This window comes from Pterocles gutturalis, unplaced genomic scaffold (genome assembly GCF_000699245.1).
Source record: "Pterocles gutturalis isolate BGI_N339 unplaced genomic scaffold, ASM69924v1 Scaffold46976, whole genome shotgun sequence".
Lineage (NCBI taxonomy): Eukaryota > Metazoa > Chordata > Aves > Pterocliformes > Pteroclidae > Pterocles > Pterocles gutturalis.
Window position 1 is genome coordinate 1 of NW_010102202.1, and position 23,405 is coordinate 23,405.

General features: G+C 35.4%; 1 protein-coding gene across 1 annotated transcript; it reads right to left on the reverse strand.

Moving 5' to 3' along the window:
- Positions 1-1,438: 1,438 nt before the first annotated feature.
- LOC104470551 (protein very KIND-like) lies at positions 1,439-21,574 on the reverse strand (the record flags this gene model as incomplete). Its single annotated transcript, XM_010085520.1, has 12 exons — positions 1,439-1,583; positions 1,691-2,535; positions 2,631-2,793; positions 2,968-3,061; positions 3,761-3,838; positions 4,189-4,347; positions 6,509-6,570; positions 6,675-6,746; positions 9,698-9,812; positions 17,802-18,823; positions 19,170-19,287; positions 21,428-21,574. Coding segments are annotated over 12 exons (3,020 nt in total), but the record flags the coding sequence as incomplete, so codon positions are not given.
- Positions 21,575-23,405: the final 1,831 nt, after the last annotated feature.

The following is a 23,405-nucleotide window of genomic DNA, read 5'->3' on the forward strand; positions in this document are numbered from 1 at the left end:
CTGAGCCAAGGGCTAACCCACCACACTCTACCATGTACGTGACGGGCTTCAAAGCATTTATCTACCTCCTGAAGTTTGCATGTTCGGCTTCAGCTGTTATTTTACAAGAAAAGAAGCTTTCAAACAGACAGTAAAGCACACTGAGTAAGACACAGAGATTTCCCATTACAGGATTTGTTAAAATGCCAAAGGAAGTATCAGAATACATACAAACAGAAGGTGTAACTCCAGGTATAACTTGGACTGAAAATTACTGCAATGGGTTTTTCACTGAATTAAAACCTGCTATGTTCTTTGCCTAAATAATTTTAAGTAAGCCAGGTCTCAGAAATACTTTGATGCAGTCCTTCTGCTTGATCTAAATGCTAGACCTGCATTTTTATACTGCATAATAAATAATGATTTTGTTTTCACTCCTGCTTTCAAAAAACTTTGCTTTGAAACAAAAGTTCATAAAGAAGATGACCTCTTCAGATACCTCCGTAATTCAGCTGTAACAGCTCAAGTTTCTCCTGCCATAAAATTCAGCTCTGGGGAATTAAGAGCCTAACCTCCAACCAATTTTCAATGGCTCCTTAAAAATCCCAACCCAAATGTGACATAGGCCAGCACCTCAGGTTCTGACATCTGGAGTTTGTAGTCTATTCTCTCTGAAGCTTGCTGTAGGGATAATACATCTTTTAATACTGAAGTTTTTGTAGACCATATCTACCAAGCTTTGTCAAAACTTCCAATTTGTAGTTCCAGACTATGTCAGACAAAGAAAACATACATAAGCATACATATAAATTGATTACTGTTTACAATAGCCTTCAGCAAGAACTTTTATAAGTATTCTACATTTGGAGGTTGCAATAAAACACAAATTATTTTTATTATTTTTCACATAAATATGTCCTTGAAGATGAAATAGTAAAAATGAGAAATTAGGCTGATGTTTTCTCACTTAATAGGCTACTTTAAAAAGATTGCCAGGAGGAACATTGAGTCAAAAATTAGTTAAGTAAAACATTTCTAGCAAAACTAACTTCCTTGTTCTTAGGTGTGAATAGAACAAAAGGATGTATAAAGATCTAAACTCAAACAGAATAAGCAAATTGAATAGTAAGAACAATACATTTCACTTCTGATTACAAAGCCTCTTTCTAACAAGACTAGGAAGCTCGCCATTAATGGTTGAAAACAATATTGATCAGAATTAGGTCTCCATTATTCAGCTATTCTAAGATGGAGCTACAGATAAGCTTAATAGAAAATATTTTCTGCTAAGCTATTCAGCACTCCATGCTATGGGGAAGGCCATGAAGCATCTGGGAAATTAACAGTTGTCAGGAAACAAGATACCTGAAGAGAAGCAGCATATCCTTTCCTGCTTCTAGGAAGCAGGGAGAGAAGCATTAAATTGAACTGCAAGAAGGAAAAGTTGAAAAACACCTACCATAAATGTGAAGGTCTTTCTCCATGTACTACCTGATAGAGATTCTCCAGTAATTTTTCATCCCAGAAGAGGTCACAAAACTTCTCACAAATTTTATCAGAGAACACACCAAACTTAATTTCCTTTAAGTTTAAAATGAAGTTACCTTGTTTAAAAAAAAGAAAAAAAAAACAAAAAAAGAGAGAAAAAAGACAATACTAATAATATTCTTATGCATTACTGATGATAATACATAGAATAAAATGTACGTACCCATACCAAAAACTTCATCTCCATTTTCTAGATAGCCATCAAATGCAAACTCCTCTTGTATAAGATGAACCACTTTCTGCAGCGCAGTGTCACTTGTGCTGCTCTGTTGGGGCAGGACTTCAACATCAAAGAATTGAGAATCGTCTTGATTGACTGAGGTACATGGTAAGTATTCTTGTTCAGTGAAAATACTGTCTACACTGGTAGAACACTCAGTTTCTTGGTCGTTGGTTTGAATAACTTGGTTACTTTTATTAAACTTGTTCTGTGTATCAGCAGTCTCACAGTTTTGCACTTTGCAAAAGGGGGCATCATTTTTTGCTTGTGTGCCTATTTTATAACTTGCAATAGTACTTGAAAGTAGCACTGGCAAACTATGATAGCAATCATAAACAATTCTTGAACGAAGAGGTTTATGTGGTATTTGCTCTGATACAGCTAAATGTACTGGCACAAACGTCAAAACTCTTTTCTCTGAATGCTGTTTGAGAATTATGTTATTTATATGAAGAAAATTAGGAGATGTAGGACAAGCTAAGGAGCTCGAAGGAACTTCAGATAAAATGCTCTTTTCCTGTAGAATATGTGAGGAATCAGATGGTGCTGGTAATGTAACCACAGAAGTAAATGTATCGCCTGGCTCTTGATCTTCTGAAGATATCTGGGATGAGTGGCATGGAACTTGTAAATCACACTCAGGTACTTCAGGTGCGGTTTCAACAACACCTGTGTCCTCAGTACCGTAGCTTTTAGAGTCTTCTATATACTCTGATTTGTTGTGGTCCATGTGTTTTTCTTTTCTTGTCTCTTTCCTGAATTGCTCAGAAACTGGTGTGTGAACTTCTCTGAAAAGGAACAAAAAAATTTCTTTTAGGACAATTCCAGTAGATTTAACAATGAAATCTCAAGTTTAACTTATTCTGCTTTAAGATATACTAACTTTGTTATATTTGCACTTTGTTGCAGAATAATAGGCTTAAAGTGAGTTGCGGGAGAGGTGAATGCGACAGGTAACGTAGCTTTCTCACAATTTAGAGAAATCTGGCATGGTACTGGTCCTTCAACTGCTACAAGTTTACTGTCACTGGTAATAGGCACAAATCCTAAAAACAAAACCACAGTTAGAAAGATGAATAACATGTAAAATATAAATGCAAGGTAAATAGCACACAATTTAGAAAAAAAAAAACTGAACATGACCAAGAAAATCTTACATGGAGAACCGATCTAGAGAACATTAAAACAAAGCAAATATGCCTAAGAGTCTGACTGCTTACCTAGGCTTGACTCAGAAGGGTCCATTTCATGGTTGTCATTTTTAAATTCAAAAGCACTATTATCTTGAGATGAGACTACTTCTTCCTCAACAGCCTAGCAATAAAAATTGAAGTCCAAACTGAATTTACTTGCAGTTTTTTTTTTTTTAAATTTTGCTCAGGACATTATTAAAAAAAAAAAAAAAAAAAAAAAAAGAAAAAGGAAAAGCCTCAAGCCCATATAAACCTAGAATTTTCAGATTTTCTGTTTCTGTAATCTGCAAAGCAGTGACCTAGTCATGCCAAGGTGGAAAATTAAAACAAATGAGACACAAAACCCTAAGGATTGGTAGAACTATTTAGAAATCTTGATAACCCTCTGTTTCAAATCAGAACCTTTAGGTAATCAAAGTTCTGAACAAAGTCAATTCCATGGATTGACTGATCACTGCGTGCATTAAATCCACATATTTGAAACATAAACAGAACACAGCGATTACATATCAATGTCTTCTGTTCTGATAAGAGGGGTGGGAAATGAAAGAGAGATTATGAAATTAAGGAATTGGTTCTTATTTCTGAGCTTTAACCCATGCAGATTGTGGAATCAGGGCACCAAAATCTGCTGAATGACCATTCCAACACCAAGACCTAGAAAAAAGCAATACCTAAAGACTACTTGAAAGTTAAAAAAAAAAAAAAAAAAAAAAAGAACAAATCTAACTATACTTGCAGGGGACAAAAATCTCACTGGAATACAATTTACAGAAATAATTGGAAAAAAGTAGAGGTTTAAAAAAGGTGGCATTCTTACCTTAAAGACAGATTCATTCAACAATGCCAAAATATATTTGCTGTTTATACCTTGTTCAAGTAAATAACGACTGCAAGTCTAAAAAAAAAAAATCATAATTTTCATTCAGTAAATAATTTTTCAACCAAGTGAGATATTCTTGGACAAGGACAAGGTCAAGATAAATAGTCAATTAGAAATAATCTAAGTTTAGGAAGTCTTATGAACCTATTCTGAGTACCTTATTGACAATTTAAATATAAATTAAAAACACACCCTTATGTGTCTCTAGGGAGGTAACTTTAAAAACAAACCCCAAAGTGACTCCTTATCATTTAATTAGATACTAGCCTATTACAAAAAATAAATTAATATTTTGATATTCAAATCACTAAAATGAGACTTTAGACACAAATAAATTTCACATAAAATTGCTTAAATCTAGTAACCTTAATTGCATCAGCTAAAGAAGGTCTTTCTTCAGGGTTTTTTCTTGCCATATCCAGAAGAAGCTTTTTAAATTTTCTTGGCAGTGCTAGTTTGTGACTCGGTGGGACACTGTACTTCGCAGCCATCCACAGAACTGCAGCAACACTATAAATGCAGACCTATCAGAACAGCGTAAGAGACAGAAAAGATGTAAACAGACCAAAAAGAGCTTCCACTTCAAAACCAATTCCGGGAAATTATAAAAAAATTCCCCTCATTCCCTGCAAAAAAATAATGACTAGAGCTTCCAAAGTACAAGATCACACTTGGCTTTTGAAGACACTAATGAAAATCTCAACCCATTTCAAAAACTAGCTGCTATGCATGCAGGGCAATAATAGTAACTCATTTTCTACTGTTGGAGCAACAGACATAATTTGCCTTATCCTTCGTCTAGGAAAATTATTCAGGACAAACAGTGTTTTTAGAACCGTTTTGAAGAATTCCTTTCTCATAAAAACCTAGATTGTTGCAAGCTTTAGAGTTCCACCATAAAACCTGGCCAGTTGCAATTTATTTAAAAAAGGTCATGATAATTCATCTAGTAAATGACACACAGCAATTACAAGCTAGCCAGTACAAGTCACATTATACAGAGAAGATTACACATATAAGAACAAGGTACTGTATATTTATTTTAGCAATTGTTGTGCTACCTGCAGCTAGACCAATTGAAGTTGCCATGATGAAGGACCTTGAAAGTACTTGACATTCTCAAGCTTTCTTGCCTTATTTGAAGAATTACAATTCTTGGACAGAGCCTGATTCAGACTACTTAATGCTTAGTTTACATATGTTAGCATGTACTACAAATGCAATTTTGACAAAGTTAAAGCACCATGCTTCTTCACATTGCCTCTGAAAGATATTAAAAGTGCTCAATGCGCAGAAACCTAAGCACAGTGGTAAATAATGTGGTCCTGTAAAACAATGTTTTCTAGCACTTTTGAGCAAAGTAACAGCAATGAACACAACATAACAAGGAAGATCACTATAAAGGAAATAACCTGTGAACCACTTCAACTGCTACTTCAAAGGCTACTGAAAGGTACAAAAATATTTGAAATAGGAGAAAGCAGATCCACCAAAACAAAAAAAATTCTTTCCCCCTAGGTCCAGAATTCCAACAGGTCAGTGGGATCACAAATTTAACCTAAATTTATTTATTTAGGAAAAATTTGACATAATATTGACAGCATATCCTTAAAAAAAAATCCTTTTACTAAGGTAGTACAGTTACTGTGAGTGGCATTATACAGTCTTGATTCCCATACCATAATTCTAACTAAATGTTTGTAACAACCAAAAAGTTATACCAATATCAGGAAAAAGCCAAAAAAACAAGTAAGCTTATTCTATATATAATGTTGTAGAAAAACAAGCAAAAAAGATTACTTCAGATTTTCTAAAGAAAAATAATAGAGCACAATGACTTCAGGATTATTAATTTCGACTGTCTGGTGAAACTGTTGTATTATATTTCAGGGTTAGTTTAAGCTTTTGAAGCCTTTGAAAAACCTGCATGTTGAATCAAAGCAGTTGAAAAAAGAGCAACTTTAAAGAAGAAGATATACAAACATTTTCTGGTTAATGTGTGATTTTAACGGGCTCATGGGGCACAAGGTACATATTAGCTAACCTCTTTTCTTGTTATGCAATAGAAAGATACCATAAGTTCTGTTTTCATAACTCTTAAGATCACTCTGGTATAGTTTGTAATTCAGATGCAGTTGCGCAGGAGACAAATACTCACCTGCTATTTATTGACATTTTTAACATCTTTGGTCTGAGAGCTCCTTAAGGCTTTTGTCTATAGCAAAAAGCTCTAATAAAACTTTATTGTCAAGAGAGATAATTCATAACATTCCCACAGTAAAAATATGCTGTAATTATATTTTTATCCAATCTTCCAAATGAGATTAATGACTGGGCTTTGGCGTAGACAGTCGAAAACACTGATGTGTGACCTCCAGAATGTGAAAAGATGACTTCAAAGTCTGTCTTACAGACTGAAAACAATTAACCCTTATGGAAAACTATTGAATAACAGATTTTTGGCAGTTACTCCAACAATTTTGGAAGGCAAAATAATTTTTTAGAAGCAACTAGCTTTATGGTAGATCAATATATAAAAAAACCCCACAGAAAACCAAGAAATATTGAGAGAAATGAGAAATATTATCAGAATCTTGGAGAGTTTCACTTCGTTCTTCAAGCAACAGAGGGATACAACTGTCTTTCGATAAAATGCATAGCGACCTACATAACCTACTACATTACCTTCTCAGTATCTACATCCTCTTCTTCAATTTCAGGAGCTAAATAAAATATATCACAAGATTCTAAATGAGAAAAGAGACCAAAAACAAAAGGTAAGATATTTGCCTTCTTGTCCACTGCCCCCCAGAAGAAATAAAAGCACAGAGCACGCAACGTATTAGTTTACCTTCAGCTCTTGGAGCAGCAAAGAGGATACTTCCATGGCAGTCAATCAGCACGGAGTCCAAACATAAGACCACTGAAAAAAAAGCCACAAAAGTGCAAGGCATAATAAATATCTGTTCTTGTAACTATTTAACACTAATAAAAAAAAAAAAATTTAAAATAGTTTGCAATGTTAGCAATTATTGTATGATAAATAATATTTTAAACAACACTAATGCTGTCCCACACACTGTCCCACTCAAGAAGTGTTACATAGATTGGTATTTTTAAGTCCCTGAAATATTCTGTAGTTAGGAAAGAAATAACTGACTTCTAAAACTGCTTTAAATGATCTGAGGTCTTCAGGAACTTAACATTAAGGCCATGAAATCACGTTATACGAATTAAATTATGAAAAAGTTGTGGTCCACCTGTTTGATGTCTTTGAAGCACACTGTAGTTTAACATGCTTCAATATGATAAGCCAATTGGTTAGCAATGTAGTCCTGCCTTTGCATACTACCATCAAATACACTGTTTTCTTATTAAAAACAGAGTACTAGGGCAATAGATTCTCACATTAAATTAAATATGAAGTTAAAACATTAAATTTATTAATTTTAAATAAAATATTAAAGAGGTATAAAACAAATATTATTATTAAACAATAAATTGAAGAGATCTAAGAGAGAAAAATAAAGTAAGAAAACAAGGAAATAATCCTTTTGCTTTTGTAGTTACCTGTACAAAACAGACATAAAGCCATTAAATTGTTCACTATGCTTAATGTAAATAAAGGCTTGCCTACTACCTTCAATAACACTTAAGCTGGACCTGAACTACATGTCTTGAAAAGAAAAGCTTTCCTGCACAGGAACCTTTACTAGTTATTTCTGCAGAGGCAACTCCCCTGAGAACTCTTAATGTTCACTCTCTTTGCTCCTCAAAGAGTTAATGCCTCTGGCCCTGAATCTGCAACACAAGTTGCACAAACCAGATCTGGAGTTCATTACAACTGAGAATTCTCACCTGTGTTCTCTAAAGCACCCCTGAGGAACATGTAAGCAACATCCTCTGATAAGAGGAAAGGAAATAAGTAAGTCTCAGTGGAGTGTACAAACAAATTTTGTAGCAGGATTGAATTAAAAATATGTGAAGAGGCTAGCTTTGGGGTATGTTTTCTTACCCAGATAATTCCTGCTTAGGATAATGAAAAAAGCGTGATCAAGGAAGGATTTGGAGGAAAAGCCTGTCTAAGAGAATAAATAATAAATAATCCAGCTTGTTCCACATTTCATATATTTATGACTCATTAGCTACCAATCTTACTCTACAGTGTTAAAACAAAGAAAATTTTAACAAATGCTTTATATAATATCACCTTCACCTTTCATAAGTTAATATTATTCAAAAGGAATGCTGACAGAACTTTTTGTGCACGTGGGCACAGAAGTAGTAGCACCACTGTAAGTCACTCCACAATGCACAAATACTCTCAGAACAGGCAGAAAATCCTCTGTCAGAAATATTCTAAATCTGAAAACAATATTCAACTTCAAGATAGCTTTATTTGTTAAGTATGGAATTTAAAGTAAGGTGCCCTCCGTTTAGTGGTTTGTATCATTATGTTCACTTTTACAGGCTACATAAGTTTCAGATCACAACTTTAATCTTCAGTATTTTGAAGACTTACACATTCTGGGTCTGTGAAAGTATGGTAAGAGGCCCGCTAGGCATATTAAATTACAACCTGAGCCATTATTTGCAGTTATTTGAAACCTTCACAAACATTAGGAACAAGCTATGAGGCTGAAATAATCCTTCTGTTGCAAAGCATATAGAATACTTAGTTTTAAAGGTAACATTGCTTAAATGGCTCAGAAATCTCAAATTTTGGCCAATTTCCTTTTTAACGGTTTTATATCATAAAAGATAAATAGCTGAAGCTGAAAACCAAAGGCATGCAAGAAGTTTTCTGCACCTTACTATCCAATTGCTTACATTCTGTTACAGACTTCAAACTCATCCCTGTCCAAACGCTCAAAAGCAGGCTTTTTAAATCAAGAAAAAGGAAAGGCAGAGTGGTGGTGGTGGGAACCTCTGTTCTGTTTATCAGCACTGCTGCAGATTTATTATTAGTATAAACTAAACAAACATTCAGTATGCCTGTGGAAATTTACAGAATCATAGAATCAGTTACCTGTAGTATCATAGAATGCGTTGGGTTGGAAGGGACCTTAAAGATCATCAAGTTCCAACCCCCACTAGCCCAGGTTGCTCAAAGCCTCATCCAGCCTGGCCCTGAACACCTCCAGGGATGGGGCATCCACAGCTTCCCTGGGCAACCTGTTCCAGTGCCTCACCACCCTCACCAGAAAGAATTTATCTCTAAAGAAAGAAATGGTCTTCTCCCAAGTCACATACAACATATTCTAATTCCGTCAAAGGACAGTTCCCCGTTCCTCTCTCCAAAGTTGACTTCTGATAATTCTATAAACTGAAGCACAGGGAATGTGGAAGGAGTAATGTCATGACAAGACCCTGGGTACTTTGAATCGACAAAGCCCTGTATTGTCAAAAATACATCAGGAATCATTTGTCACAAAGAAATCCAGGCAAGAGGAAATTTTATGTTTGCATATATATAAACCTTATTTAACAGCTTTCAAGACACAAGTCCCAAGGGCTTTTCTTAAAAGTCACAGTACAGTTTCTCCATCCCCAGAATGTCTAAACACAAAATTTGTTTCACAGCTTGAAGTCAAAGATTTGTTTCCCCCCACAAAAGACATCAAAACTTAGAATAAAGAGAAAACAAGACATTGTTCTACATATGGAAGAAAACTCCAAAAAGACTAAAAATTCTAAGTCAGAATTTAAGAGAGTGAAGTTAGAAATATTGCCCATTATTTTTTTGGTACACAAAATGAAAGTCAAGATATTTTGCATCAACAGAATAAAGAAAACATTAATTCAGTGAGCATAAACCATTAAGCAAATATTTTAAGATAATTAAAGATATATATATATATATATATCCTATACCTGGATAATCTATGCAAGTCTGCAGAGTACATAAACACTCATGACATAAAGCCCAGAGTTCACAGTCTTTCAGAGGTTTACCATACCAGGACAACAGGAGTTTTAGAGAGATCCACTGAAAAAAAGAGTGAGGATGCAGAAAGTTATTAAAAATTAACACCAACCAGAAATGTTTGCTGATGCAATGAAAAAGTAAATCCTAATATACCATGCAATCATTTAAAAAAAAAAAAAATCAAGAAAAGGTATTTATTGCACTTGCCAGTAACAAATTAATAGTACTTCTTATTGAAAAAGCATTGCACAGTTAGCTGTATAGATGTATCAGTAGTTTCTTAATTGCATAACAGAAGTGTAATTCAAGTGAGATTTCAGCAAGAACAGAAGTTTCAGAAAAAGTGAGCTGTTTGGAAACTCTCATCATACTAAGGAAAGACTCTTTTAGAATGTCAAAGATGACACATAATTATAGGGATATCACCTAGATTTAAAAATCCAAATGATCAGCATCAACAAAAAAAAAAAAATCCCACATTCAAATCCTGATTTACCTGGGATCAGTCCTGACAGTTGCATTACAAGTCTTACCTTAAAGATTTCATCAACACTTCTTGTTCTTCTGTGGAAAACGTTAACAATATTGATAGAATTAATGACACATTTATTTGTAATCCAAGCACGTTTTTCTGGTTTTAATCAGTCTGCTCAAATTGCAGTAATAGCATTTGTTTTTCTGGCTATCACTTTAGCTTTTGATACCCGGTATAACACCTTATTGTGACAAAGATAACTGCTCCAAGGAAACTTACTGTTCTGCAGAGAATCCATGTTTTACATTTTGTGATTTTTTTTTTTTTTGGGGGGGAGGGGGAGGAATATAAGAACTTGACATTGACAGTACTGCACAGACACATTCCCAATCAAGCTGTACTAACAGAAGAGCTTATCACTGCTAGCAGCTCTTGACATCAGCTCGACTTTCAATCTCCATTCATCTACCAAAGGAACACTAAAAAATTCACTGTGGGCAGAAATCTCTAGGTTAGAGCACAGCCATCCAACTACTTTAAAAAAACAGCATAGCACATTTTCTGTTGCATATGCAGCCCTAAGATAGTAAACTCTCTCTAAGTGTCAACTTCAGGCCATGTTAGGGAAAAGAACTACCAGAAGCAATTCAGGATTAACTCTGGAAAAAAAAAAAACCAACCAAACAAAAACTGGAGCACAGGAGACAGAAACAGAAATTAAAAACTCTGAAATGTTCCATTGTTTTTACAAACAACTTTATATCCCAATCAATGTTTGTAAAATCTAAATAGACAAAGGGTCTCTCTCTCACACAACAGTAGTACACCATTACGTCTGACAAATCAGTCTGCAATGTCATTTACTGAGGTCAATTCTTCATGATCCTGGCTATGAAACACCCTTCACTGAGGCACTATTTGGATTTTATTATAAAATATGTAATGAACAGAGTACTGCATTAACTATCATCAAGATTAACAAACAGAAATAGCTTCCCTCTGATCTCTGGGGAGAAGAAAAAGAACCTCCCTAATTTCTGTAGCTGAAATTTTGTTGATAATTAATTTTTTACCAGAAGACCTTCTCAAGGAATGTAATACTTTGGGCTCATACTGTTTAAATATTCCTTGAAGGTGAACCAGATAAACTGTAAATTTTTAACAATATGTACCAGCAAACACACCTTTTGATTTACTTCAAATGTTATACATTCTGTCTGCCTCCAACACACATAAAAATTAATTTGGTGCTTTTATTCTTCTATCCTCCATTGTGGCACATCGCAAAAATTAGTAGCTTCAGCACAGACAGATTTGAAGCCAAGTAATCAAGTTAAACTTCATTCCCAAATTTTTCTATCAATCATCAGCATCCTGCAGTACAAAATTCTAAGATCAATGCGTTCTTCCATTGTATCTAGAAAAGTAACCTCTTAGTCTGATAAAAAAACTCTAATTGCACAGCACGAAGGAAGAGGTCAGATAGTCAAAAGAATGAATTAGTCTAGAGAACATTCAAAACAGAGCTTTACATTGTGGATTGATTACTATCCCTGATCAGCGCTGTGTTCCCCCCTCCATAGCATCCTGGTTCTCACATGCCTCAAATGTCTTTGCTTACAGACATTTTACAATGAAAGCAGCAGCCAAATCTTCCATTCATGACATGAATGGAGAGAAATCAAAAGAGAAATTCCACAGACTGAGTTGAACATTAAGAAGGTTTTGGGATTTGGGAACATTTTTGTAATAAGTACACATCACTGACACATGTTTCTCTGTATGAGAATCCCTCCTCTTGAAGTTTATGTCCCCAGAGGCAACAAAAGCTGCAGCGGAGAAAGATAGACTTCCTCTATTCCATATACAAATCACCTCTCACTTCAGGAGAAGGTGATGAAAGCCTAGCAAGGGGAAGAAGAATCTCTCACTAAACTGGAGATTGAAGTTAGTTGTACAGCAGAAAGCTGAAAGGTATTTCTCATCACTTCTGGGATGTCCAAGCTCTCTAGAGGAAGAAAGAAATGACAGACATTTAAGAACAGCAGGAAAGTAGGAATAAACCCTAAGAGCAGCAGCAAAATTTAATGATAGGAAAGAAGAAAGTGCCAATGATAGATAACAAAATAGAGGATGAAAAGGCACCAAAAACTGAAATTCTGTTTCAGAAGAAAAAAGGATGTAGGAAAAAGCAAATCCTAGCAGAAGTGAGCATCACTGCCTTCCACAGGATGGCCAAATTAACCTGACTCAGGAAAAAAAAAGGATGCAGTCTGGTTACAGATCAGTGAACTTTATTTAAATGTATACCCTCAATTGTTTCTCTCTGGCAAGCACCCTAAAGGAAGATTAAACTTCAAATACTAATATTGCCAGCTACTATTCATATACCAGTTGTTCTCCTGTGATACTACTAACTGTCTGCATTGCTATTGTCTCTTACCCACCGTGACCATATAAAAAATATTTTTATTCCTGAAAAATGTACCTGAGAAGGACACTCTTCTAGTGCCCTAATTATTCCAAATGCTCATGTTCCTACACCAGAAAGAGAGAATTCTGGAAGACCACATCTGAAGAAGACTGAGGGTCTAGACCCACTGGGGACTTGTCCTTCCAGCAGCTTGTAAAAGTTACCTGATGTAGTCAAGGTACATGATAAGACACGTTTCATCACACATTTACATCTGTGATGAAAAAACACATGCAGTCTGGTTAAAATAGCTTCCAAAGGAAAAACAACAGCATTCTCAAACTAAAGCTACGAGGCAAATTTTGTTTAAACCTCAAAGCAGCTATTTACTGCAATGCACTTTCAAATTCTACAGAATCTGTTTATGTTTTGGTAAAAAATTAAGTGTAACACTCCCTTATTTAGGCATCTCTCTCAGGTTTGGTTGTTTTGTTTTTCAACATGCAAGTCTCTGATTCATGGCTATTTCTATTTCTTACAACTTCAAAAAATCCCACTCAGCCACTGACAAAAAAAATCTGAAGTGCTGGAAAACGTATGATTAAAATTTTTAGTCAAACTGCCTGCAGCATGCATTTTTTCCTAACTATCTATTCAGGCATTTTAGCAAAGCAAGCTCAAGACAACTGTTCAGCATCCATATGGCTTCAAGTCCACTCCACTTAAAGCACTAACATTTTTTAATACTGATCCAAAACATTTATTAATACATTATCACCAGTGAAATTGCACCAAAGAGCAAACAAAATTATAATCAAGTGCCTCTTCCTGAACTTTTTCTTCATGTTTTAAAACAGACCTTTTCATAACAGCAATTACGTAACCCAGTTTTTAAAATAAGAAAATGTTTTTCACAGCATAGAAATTTTGACAGAAAATATGAAAAACCATATGACTGATTATTGTCTATAGCTACATACTGGTGACATTTTGTTTTATGCCAAAAAGATTTAATTTTAAACCTCACTTCTTGAAAAAGTGGTGTTTCTTTCTTCAGTGCTGCAAAGACTATTTAACAGATCTTTTGTTTTATTGATGGTACCAGGACTGTAAAACCAAACTTTACATAGCATTCAGACTATGCCAACGTAATCTATTTCATGAACATAATGCTGGCATATTTTAAACAGACAAAGCAAGAAAGATTTTAATTATTATTTTCTTAATAAGTATTATTCTGGAATTTGACAACTTTTCTTTCTTTCAAGTGTTATTTCCCCAGTGTTCAAGTGTCATTCTCTAACATGGCATTTCACTTCTCTTATGCTTGACTGCATATGAATGACTAACAGAAAAGAAATGTGTATATGTCAGGTACCTGTTAACCCTTCCCTTGTAAAGGTCATAGCATTTGATTCACAGAGAAATTTAAAAGCATTAGAGATGAGACACACCTGATTGGAATGAAATTGGTTAGAGAAATAAAAGATCCCCACTCAAACTTGAAGTGAAAAATATTTATTTATGGCATGCAAAACTATAAAAATTACTAGGAAAACCCTCACAAGATACATTGCAGTAGCCACACAAAAGCAAGCAAGTATTTTTAGTAATGCTTACTAGCATAAAGCACACAACATTAAGAAGCAGTGTTGGGGTATTAGAAAAATATTGTCCACTGGAGAAGTATTATTGACAGGTGAGAAAAACTGTCTGTTCTCCAGAGTAGACAAGGTTGATCTTCAACCGGATGGGACTGGTATTGCAGTTTCTCTAAAGAAAAATAAATATTTAAATAGATGCTAGAGATACTACTCTAAGAGCGCTATTTGCTGCAATCATGCTTATCTGTTATAGAAAACCAGTGAAAGAGCAGCGGTGTAAGTCTTCTCAGGTGTTTTCTATTTAGCCCAGAATACAGAAATCACATTAGTTGGGATTTCACACTTTTTGTGCCTTTGCAATAAAGTAACAAACTCTCAGACTCAAGTTTTAGCTTCTTAAAAAAAACCCAAACATTTTTAGGTATTTGCTAAAATTCTGGCATGAAGAAATCAAAGGGAACTTGAAAGTGTAGAGAGACATCACTTGTAACTTTGTCACATAAGGGATAGCACAGTATGGCTTTATTTTGCAATTGTCAAGAGGTAAGACAGGGGCAGAAACTGCTGTTTCAAAAGCCTGAGGAATAAAATCAGTTTTCCAGAAGAGTAAAAAGAAGATGAAAACAAAAATACCAACCAAAACAAACTTCCCTCTAAGAAGACCTATAACAGAATCTGCCATACAGTTCAATAACTCCTGAAAATGAATGACCTTCCTTCAGAAAACAATGATTATCAGGCTAGAAGCTCAGCATTTCAGGGAACAGCCAGCCACTTCAGAAACCTAGGAGTTGCTCACATGTTGGTACATTTAAATGCTTTTTTCTCCCTACAGCAGTTAAATAATCAAAGACGTTTTTGTGCATGTATATTGTTTTTTTCTTTTTTTAAGACCAACTTAGGATTTTAAGAAGCTCTAAAGAGCATAACACTTTTATGTGGCAGAACCTGAGCATTTGCTGGAATTGATGATTACAAAAAGAATATAGAGCATGAGTCTACCAAACCTTTATTCTACTGAAAACACAGCTATAAAACTCTGATTTCCTAGATAACCACCACCCTGCTGTCTTCATTTCAGATCATATGTATTATGACTTTGATTATCAGGGTAACTGGAATAATAGTTACCTTTTCTAATTCACTGTGATTGTCCTGTGAATTCAGCGGGAGCAGGATAACCTCACTTCTACTAAAAGCCTACTCATTTGGAAGAATGAAATTCTTTTCAGGCTGAAAGAACACTATTTAAATTGATGATGAAATATTTGATCTCAGAAGAATGCATAATAACCTGAAAAGATGTTTTGGTTTACTTTTCTGTGTGCCAATCTCAAGTGCTGCTGCAGGAAAAGCAATCAGGACATTTGTTACAGTTTTTAAATTGTGCAAGAATTTTATGAAAGTATAATTCTGTGGAAGATTATTTTCTTGAAAGTATCTTCATGCACACAGATTTAAACTGTTGTCCTGGTAATACAGTAAGGACAGAATATAGGTCTTATTTCAACATTTTTTTTCCTCCTTAAAGAACCCTATCAGCACACTCAATTTATGTTCTTAAGTGATGGCAGCTTACTCACACCTTTCTAGTTAACAGAGGCTTAAGCCCACTTCCACCTCAAGGCAAGTGACTTAAGTGTGGCACCTTTATTTCTTGGAATGAAAAAACAACAACAAAAAAAACCCCCAAAACCAAAAACCCCAACAAACCAGCTGCAGTGGTTTTGTAGGGGTCTGATAGCCTCATCTTAGCCATCCTCTCCATGACAAATAAGCATGCAAATCAATTCCTAGGTTTATACCGTTTAGCATAAAAAAATAAACCCCATTCAGAAAAAAGAGATTTGCACATAAGATGACAATTGTTTCTGTTGCTTGAATACTAAGAAATATCTAGATTTCTGTATACTAACAAGCTTTCTCACAAGAAATCAGTGACCAAAATTGCTATGATCCTTCCTGCAAACAAGCATGTCTACCTAATGAAGCAGGTTGACGTAAACCCAGAATAAAAAAAAATGACATAGCAAAAGCAGAAGCCTTTGGAATGATTATAAATCTGATTATTACTTTGCACTCTCTTCTGAATATGTAAAGTTACATAGACTAGAGCATGAAGAGGGGCAGGAGGGAAGAGGCATGTCTACAGTAAATGGATCTTTTCCCAGAATCTGAGAAATGCAGCTGCAGGATTTAAAAACTAAATAAAGGACTCAATATGCATATAATGAGTAACTCCCTCAGAGAGCAAAACCATACCACATGGTACTTATCCATCTTTACTATCCTCCTGCTCTATGAATTTAATAAGTGCACATGCTATTGAGAGGAGAAGAGACAGGAAAGGGGAAAAATCCCTTAGAACAGAACCTTCAATGTTGCATTAGTTTTTTTAGCTACAATGAACCAAACACTCTTGACACACTCGACAGTTCTAGGTTACTCCTCCAGTGGAGGTGTTTGGGCAAGGTGAAAAGGGATGGATGCAGATGGAAAATAACACAAGATGCCACTGCATGAGATAGCTGGAAAACTGGCATTAGGCAAGGAGAACAATGCTGAGTTGTCAGTAGACAAGTAAGGAAAAAACTCCAACATCTTCACCTAAGCATAATTCCTGGAAATGAAATGCGTGAAGTCTGTGCAGCTCATTTTTATGAAGTCACAGGAAGGCTGGAGAAGCATCAGCCATCCTGCATACTTAGCCAGCAGCTCTCCTATCAAATAGATTTTTTACATCTCTTTGAGTGTGACAAAAGAGAAAACCATCTAGTCAGAGACCAAACTTGTCCACCCTGAGAATATGTAATGTGAGCAGAGAAGAGACCATACTACAACAATCTATCAACAAATTCTAGTAGACTAATTATCAGCTCTCCCTAGACTTATTTGGTTATTTGTAAAGATGAAATGCTTGAGACAACAAACCCTTCAAATTGTGCACATACTTGAATTCTACCATGAAATATACATAACACACACAGAGGTGGTAATTCAAGAACACAGAACAGATATAGCACATGTACAATTTTCAAAAACTTAAATGCACATGTAGGCTAAAAAAAGTGGAGTCTTTTTGACCTCCTGAAGCAGATGAGATATTGATTTCAATGAGGTCAGTTTTACAGGCAGAAACTCTGCAATTTTCATAAGCACCTGGGAGGCCCACTGCAAGGTAGTGAATTTTATGCATTGACAGTAGCACAAAGAGTTAAAAGTCTACATATGCCTTGGTAATGTTCTCTTACAAATGTAATCAACTACTAAGTATGCTGCTCTAACACACTAGCAAGGATTCTCCATTTGTAAAAAGAAATTAGAGTGACAGTTGATTTTGTAATAGCATAAATTTCACTGTAACACTTTACGTTTGAAGAGGAAAAAAGGATCATCATGTTTCCAGTATTAACTCTTAAAGTGTGCAGACCAGCAAAATTCTATTTTCCAGGATGTTAAAGGGAACAAGGGGGGAAGCAATCACACAGTATTTAAGTCATTTCATCTCCACATAAGTGACTACAGCAACTATATAATGAAGACTTTATTTTTACTACCTGCTCATTACTTTTGATTTCTGACCCTCTGCCTCCACAAAGATTATCTTCATTATTGTTTGCACTCATCACACCGTTGCTTAATTCTGGAGACCTAATTAGGGTTGATCCATATCTGTTCCCACTGGGTTTTGCTGTTAACACTGAAGCCATCTTGTTAAAATGTGGTAAAGAATTTTCATTTGACCCTTGAAAAGTTTCAGAAGAGTCTTCCAATGCCTTGTAATTGTCTAGCATTTTTGCTCCAGCAATTGATTGGTTTGGGACTTTTAGCTTACCAGCTGTATTTGGCATTTCAGAGGTAGCATCAGAACAGTCATCTTTGTGATCAGATGAAGCAAAATCTATCTTTTTACCATTAATAAGTGACATATGTTCTTCTAGATTCATGCCAGACACCTGTGTGCATACACACGGAGCTTCTAAGTGAAGATCATTAACCTGGTGATTCTTTGGTTCTATTTTTGGTGGACTACTAAGAGCAAATGAATTAAGATTTCCCTTTGAAAAAGCAACCTCATTATTATTGTCTAGAGGTAGTGACTCTTGTGTTAGCAAGTGACTTTTCCTAGTTAGTGGTCCACTGTTGGTTACAGGAGTAAAAAAGTTATTTGTGTCTGAAGGTTCAAGTGGTAGCTTTGGAAAGGTTTTAATTTTTCTCAAAGAACCTTTCTCAAAAATGCCATCTCTCTCCAGGTCAGTAACACATGATTTTATATCCAAAGCAATACTAGCAAAACTGTCAGTATACACTGCATGTTTGTCCTCTTCTTTGCTCTTTTTAGCTTCAGTTGCAAGTCGAGAATGTTGAGTTTTCTCATTATCCAGGTCAATTTGCATTTCCTTTAAACCACTTTCTCTGCCAGTCACCATAGTAACTACAGAAGAGTCCTTATGACAGGTAGCTGTCACATCTTCCACTGCAGACGAATCACCTGCTATGTTGTTTTTCTCATTTGAATATAATTTAGATCCCAAACTTCTCTGACACATTCTTCCCTTCCACATGTTATCACAGACATCTAGATGCAAAAACAGATGCTTATATTAAATGTGTATTTAAGCCTTCTAATCTTTCCTAGTAAATCTTTATATTGCTTTTTCTGCTACTGCTGTTGTATGTTACACAAACAAATTATTTCTGGACAACGAACTTTTAATCATAACAGACACTCTAAATATATTATGTTAATTCATTAAGAGTTGTATGTCCCCTGCTCCCCACCCTCAATTCACAAATATTTAAAAATAACTTTTTGATATCTAGAAAGAAACCTGTAACAGGAAAGTACACAAACATAGTATTTTAAAAACCATTAGATATGTCAGGCAATCTAAAGTTCTATATTAAACATATTTTAAGGTTACCTTGAGAAGGACCAAATGATTCAATTGAAAGAACCCTTCTTCCAACAGCAGATAGGCTTTGGCAAATATTACTTGATGAAGCAATCTTCAGTTTTTCTTCACATAATGACAAAATGCTCTAGAGAAAGTTTGCGTTAAATACTCATTTAATAATGAATAGATTTGTGAATTTTGACTAAAGTGAATCATATTAACTCATATAGTACATCTGAATTTAGATGATACTACATTGGCGGTCTCTCTTGCACTGTTCATTATATTGCATGTTTCTATTATGTGGTTGAAATAATTTATCATTTTTACCATGGGCTATCAAGAAATTATTTAATACAGTTCAAGTTCTAGCCTACAGCTAGAACACTAAGAACAACTGATAAAAATTAATAATCTTAAGTGTTAACCTTTATGAATAACATACTGAAAACATAAAAAGCTAGAATGTGGATTGGTTTTTAAACAGCCAGTGATTCACTTGAATTGAGTGACACAGGCAGGAGGATGAATGTTTTTATTACGGAAACTACATTAAAAGTAAATCTGGAATCTTTTAAAAGCTGCAAAATACAAATATCTAGAAAGCACTATTCCCAATTAGAGAAAGCAATCATTATCAGATCTCAAGAAGGAACAGTATTACATATCTCTAATCTGTAGCCTGAGCATCATTTGATAGCATTAGCACTGGTCTCACACACAATTAACCACAGGCATTCACACATTTAAAAACCTGTCACTATGGGCATGAAGTAGAAGAGAGCTGTCTTTCCAAATGCATACCACTGTTTCCTCAGTAACTGTTCCTAGATAAACACTGATGAGACCTCCTACAGCTCTAAGGACCTGCTCAACTGCTCTTCTGCTGTTGTGAGTGAAAAGAAGAAATTGTCTCTGTTGGTTCACCCATCAGATTCAGGAAGGACAGGAAGTGACACAGGTATCCAGGTGTGCTGGAGTCTAGTGAAAAGCCTGCAAAAGTCTATGGTTTTCTCTCCACATAGCTCGCCCCACTCCCTTCCACCCAAGAAAGGGCTCAGTGGAAAAGAAATGGAAAAGAGAACAGATAGTCACAAAGTAGCCTTCATATATATTGCCCTAGACCAGCCTTGACCCACTCTGTTTTTGGGCTGATGTAAGTAAGTAGTCAGCAGTAGCTTTCAGGGACTATAGACCAATTGGAGATGACAGGGAGTGCTATACAATCCCTTTCCTGATTATGCTTGAAGGTAAACAAATAGAAATACAAGAACTGATCAAGGAGGCTCTATGGCAGGAATGGTCTCCTGCCTGGTCAGTGCTCAGCCAGGGAGCCAATATTATTTCCTTTATAAAAATGAATCTATTAGTTTCTCTGTTGCAGCACTCTTTCTGCTATACCATTTAGAATATGCACTACCAGCTCAGAAAAAAAAAAAAAAAACCAAAATAAGCCCCCCAAAAAACAAACAAAAAAACCCCCCCCAAAAACCCCCCCCAGAAAAGTAGATAGCACTATTCTGAAGTACAAGAACTAAACCCAAGAAAAGTCACATTTGGACAACTGTTATTCTCTGCCTACAATCTGAAAGTCTGCAAAACAATACATTAAAGCTAAAAATTTTCACACATCAACGTCAAATGACACAGCATTATGTAACCAACATTTAGAATGTAAATTCTTTGAAAACATAATCCTGAAAAATCCTGTATCTCTTCAAGCTCTTCCTAAAAATTAAAGGTAAAATAAGAGGCTAAATGGAATAAAATGCAAAACCAATTAAGATATCTAATCAAATACTACCATATATTTACAGAAAAAATAGTAGTAATGCTTTGAACAACACTGCTTTGAACACGCCAAGGGACAGAAGTTTCCTGGGGTGTGGCTCCCTCCATCCCCTTCTTAAATGCAATCCAAACATCATTTGAGGAACCATTCAAATTTCACAGCATAATGCCTGTGCTCTTACTTCTAACAACTCTCTCTCTCTGTAAACTAAATATTAAATGGGAAGAAAGAGAATGAGAAAATTTAGATGCACAAGTGTATTCACACAACCTTCTTAAAAATCAAATCACCGTAAAGCATTCACATCTGCTTTTCAGGTCGTATCTCCATTAGAGTAAGAAGAAAGAATTTCTGCTGAGTCTGGGAAAACCTCAGCTTTCTTCCAAAATCTGAGCATATTATGCATAAAGACTATCTCTCTATTAACGAGCACACATACAGGAATATTTTTTGTCACTTTTTTAAAACAGAAAATTATGTAGGGCTGTTTTACCTCAATATCTGGCCTATTTTCAGGATTTTCTTCTTGCATTTGTTCCAGCAGTGTATGCAGATCTTGCCCAAATTCTGATTCTGTCTCAGGTTCTACTAGATATTCTATCGCTGCTTTCAACGTTGCACCTAAAGAATAGATGTGTGCCTGCATGAAGTTTAAAAAGACGTATTAAATATGCTACCAATTCTCTCTCTCATGCCAAAAAAAGCTCCAAGATCACAAGGGATACAGCTTACATTGTTTGCATTTTTAACTTATGAGGTAACAGTTTACCAGAAAGGTAGCTTAATTTAAACAGGAGGAACAAAACTGTCTTCAGTCCTGCTTTGGGGGATAAGTTTGCTGCAAACAAAAAGAAATAACCCTGTGGGGTCTAGCTAGAACCCTTTCTCTTTCTCACCAGTAATCAGTATTACAATTGTTCATCAGCTACAGTTAAATATAAAACCCAGACACCTGTGTGTGTGAAAGTAATATTTAAATTAGAAGCATGCTGGGAGATAAAAGTGTAATTCCTCGAAAGCAGGGAAAAAAATTACTTTCACAAAACACTTCATATATAGCAGTATTTTATAAGTGCTATCAAGCACAAAAAAAGTGAGCAGAAACTATACAGCATAATATCACTTGTCTCTGAGGGCATTTACGAAATAATTTTAAGAAATACTGGAGTATTTCTTAAAACAAAGTATTGTTTGCCATCTGTTTCTCTTAAAGCCCACAACCTTGTGATGAGCTCCAACAAAAATGCAGGTGAGCCAACAACTTTCTTAAATCTAGTATTAATGCATTGGAATTACTATACAACACAGCTACCTCCTAATTTTATAAGTTTTCTGCTTCTTAAAAAAACCCAAAAGCTTCTTAGATCTGCTTTAGTAGTAATGGTAATTTATACATGATGGGCCTGTATTTTATCTTTGTGTTCCATTCAGAGAACACAGTTCAGTAAAACGTATAACAAAGATTATAAGTGCAAGTTTGTGTAAACATTTCAATGGCAATGCAGTACAGCCAGGAATTCAAGCGTACTGACCACTGCCCTCTCTGGTTCACAAATACAACCATAAATAAAAGAATGACCAGATTTGTACATTAAATCTGGTTGTACTAATGCATCTGCTATATGCTTCAGTATTTTTCACCCTAGAAAGAAGACTGACTCCAATGTCACAAGTAATTTCTGCCCCTCTGCCCCCCCCTTCCCATTAATGTGCATTTTTGTCTCTAAATTGTATGAAGGGGAGGTGACTTGTTCCACAGGTATGTATCTATTTGGTTTCTAGTGAGGCAGAGCACCTCCATGAAGGGGAGTGCAACACTACCTCATTAGGAAGTGCTCTGTGTGTGAGCATGTAGCTTGGACAGCCCCACTTCTCCTTCCTTCTCCATGCCCTACCTCCACCCAACCAAGAAAGCATAAAGTGCAGTGCTGACCACTGGATCTAAAGCCTTGGTTTACCCTTGGGACAGACCAAGATCAGGACAAAGGTCAGAAAAACAAACCATACGTCATCTGATCTAAAAAAGAAAATTTTTTTTATTTTTTTTTTTTTTGCACAGCAGTAATTTCAGTCTCAAGTTCTTCACTATTATACAACTTCACCCTTTAGCAGAAGAGGTAACTGAAGGCTTTTGTTCTTCTATTGAGAATCTCAGAGAACTCAGACAGGACTTGTTATGATTTTTATTTTGATGCAACAGAAGAATGAATGCCATTCAACTATTCCAAGAGCGAGGGTTACTTCCCCCTCCACCTCCCCTCCTTTACCACACTAAGCTACTATAAGCCACTTGGTGGCAGTAGCCCTACTGAACCACACTGTTCAGATTGTCATGATTTCTTTTTTTTTTTTTTTTGTAAAATAAACCAGACTAAATTGGCAAAGGACAAGAAAGTATGAAGCCTGAGCAAATAACCTACTAACAAGGTGACAGGAAGACACTCGTTTCTTCATACTTCCTGAATTTACCA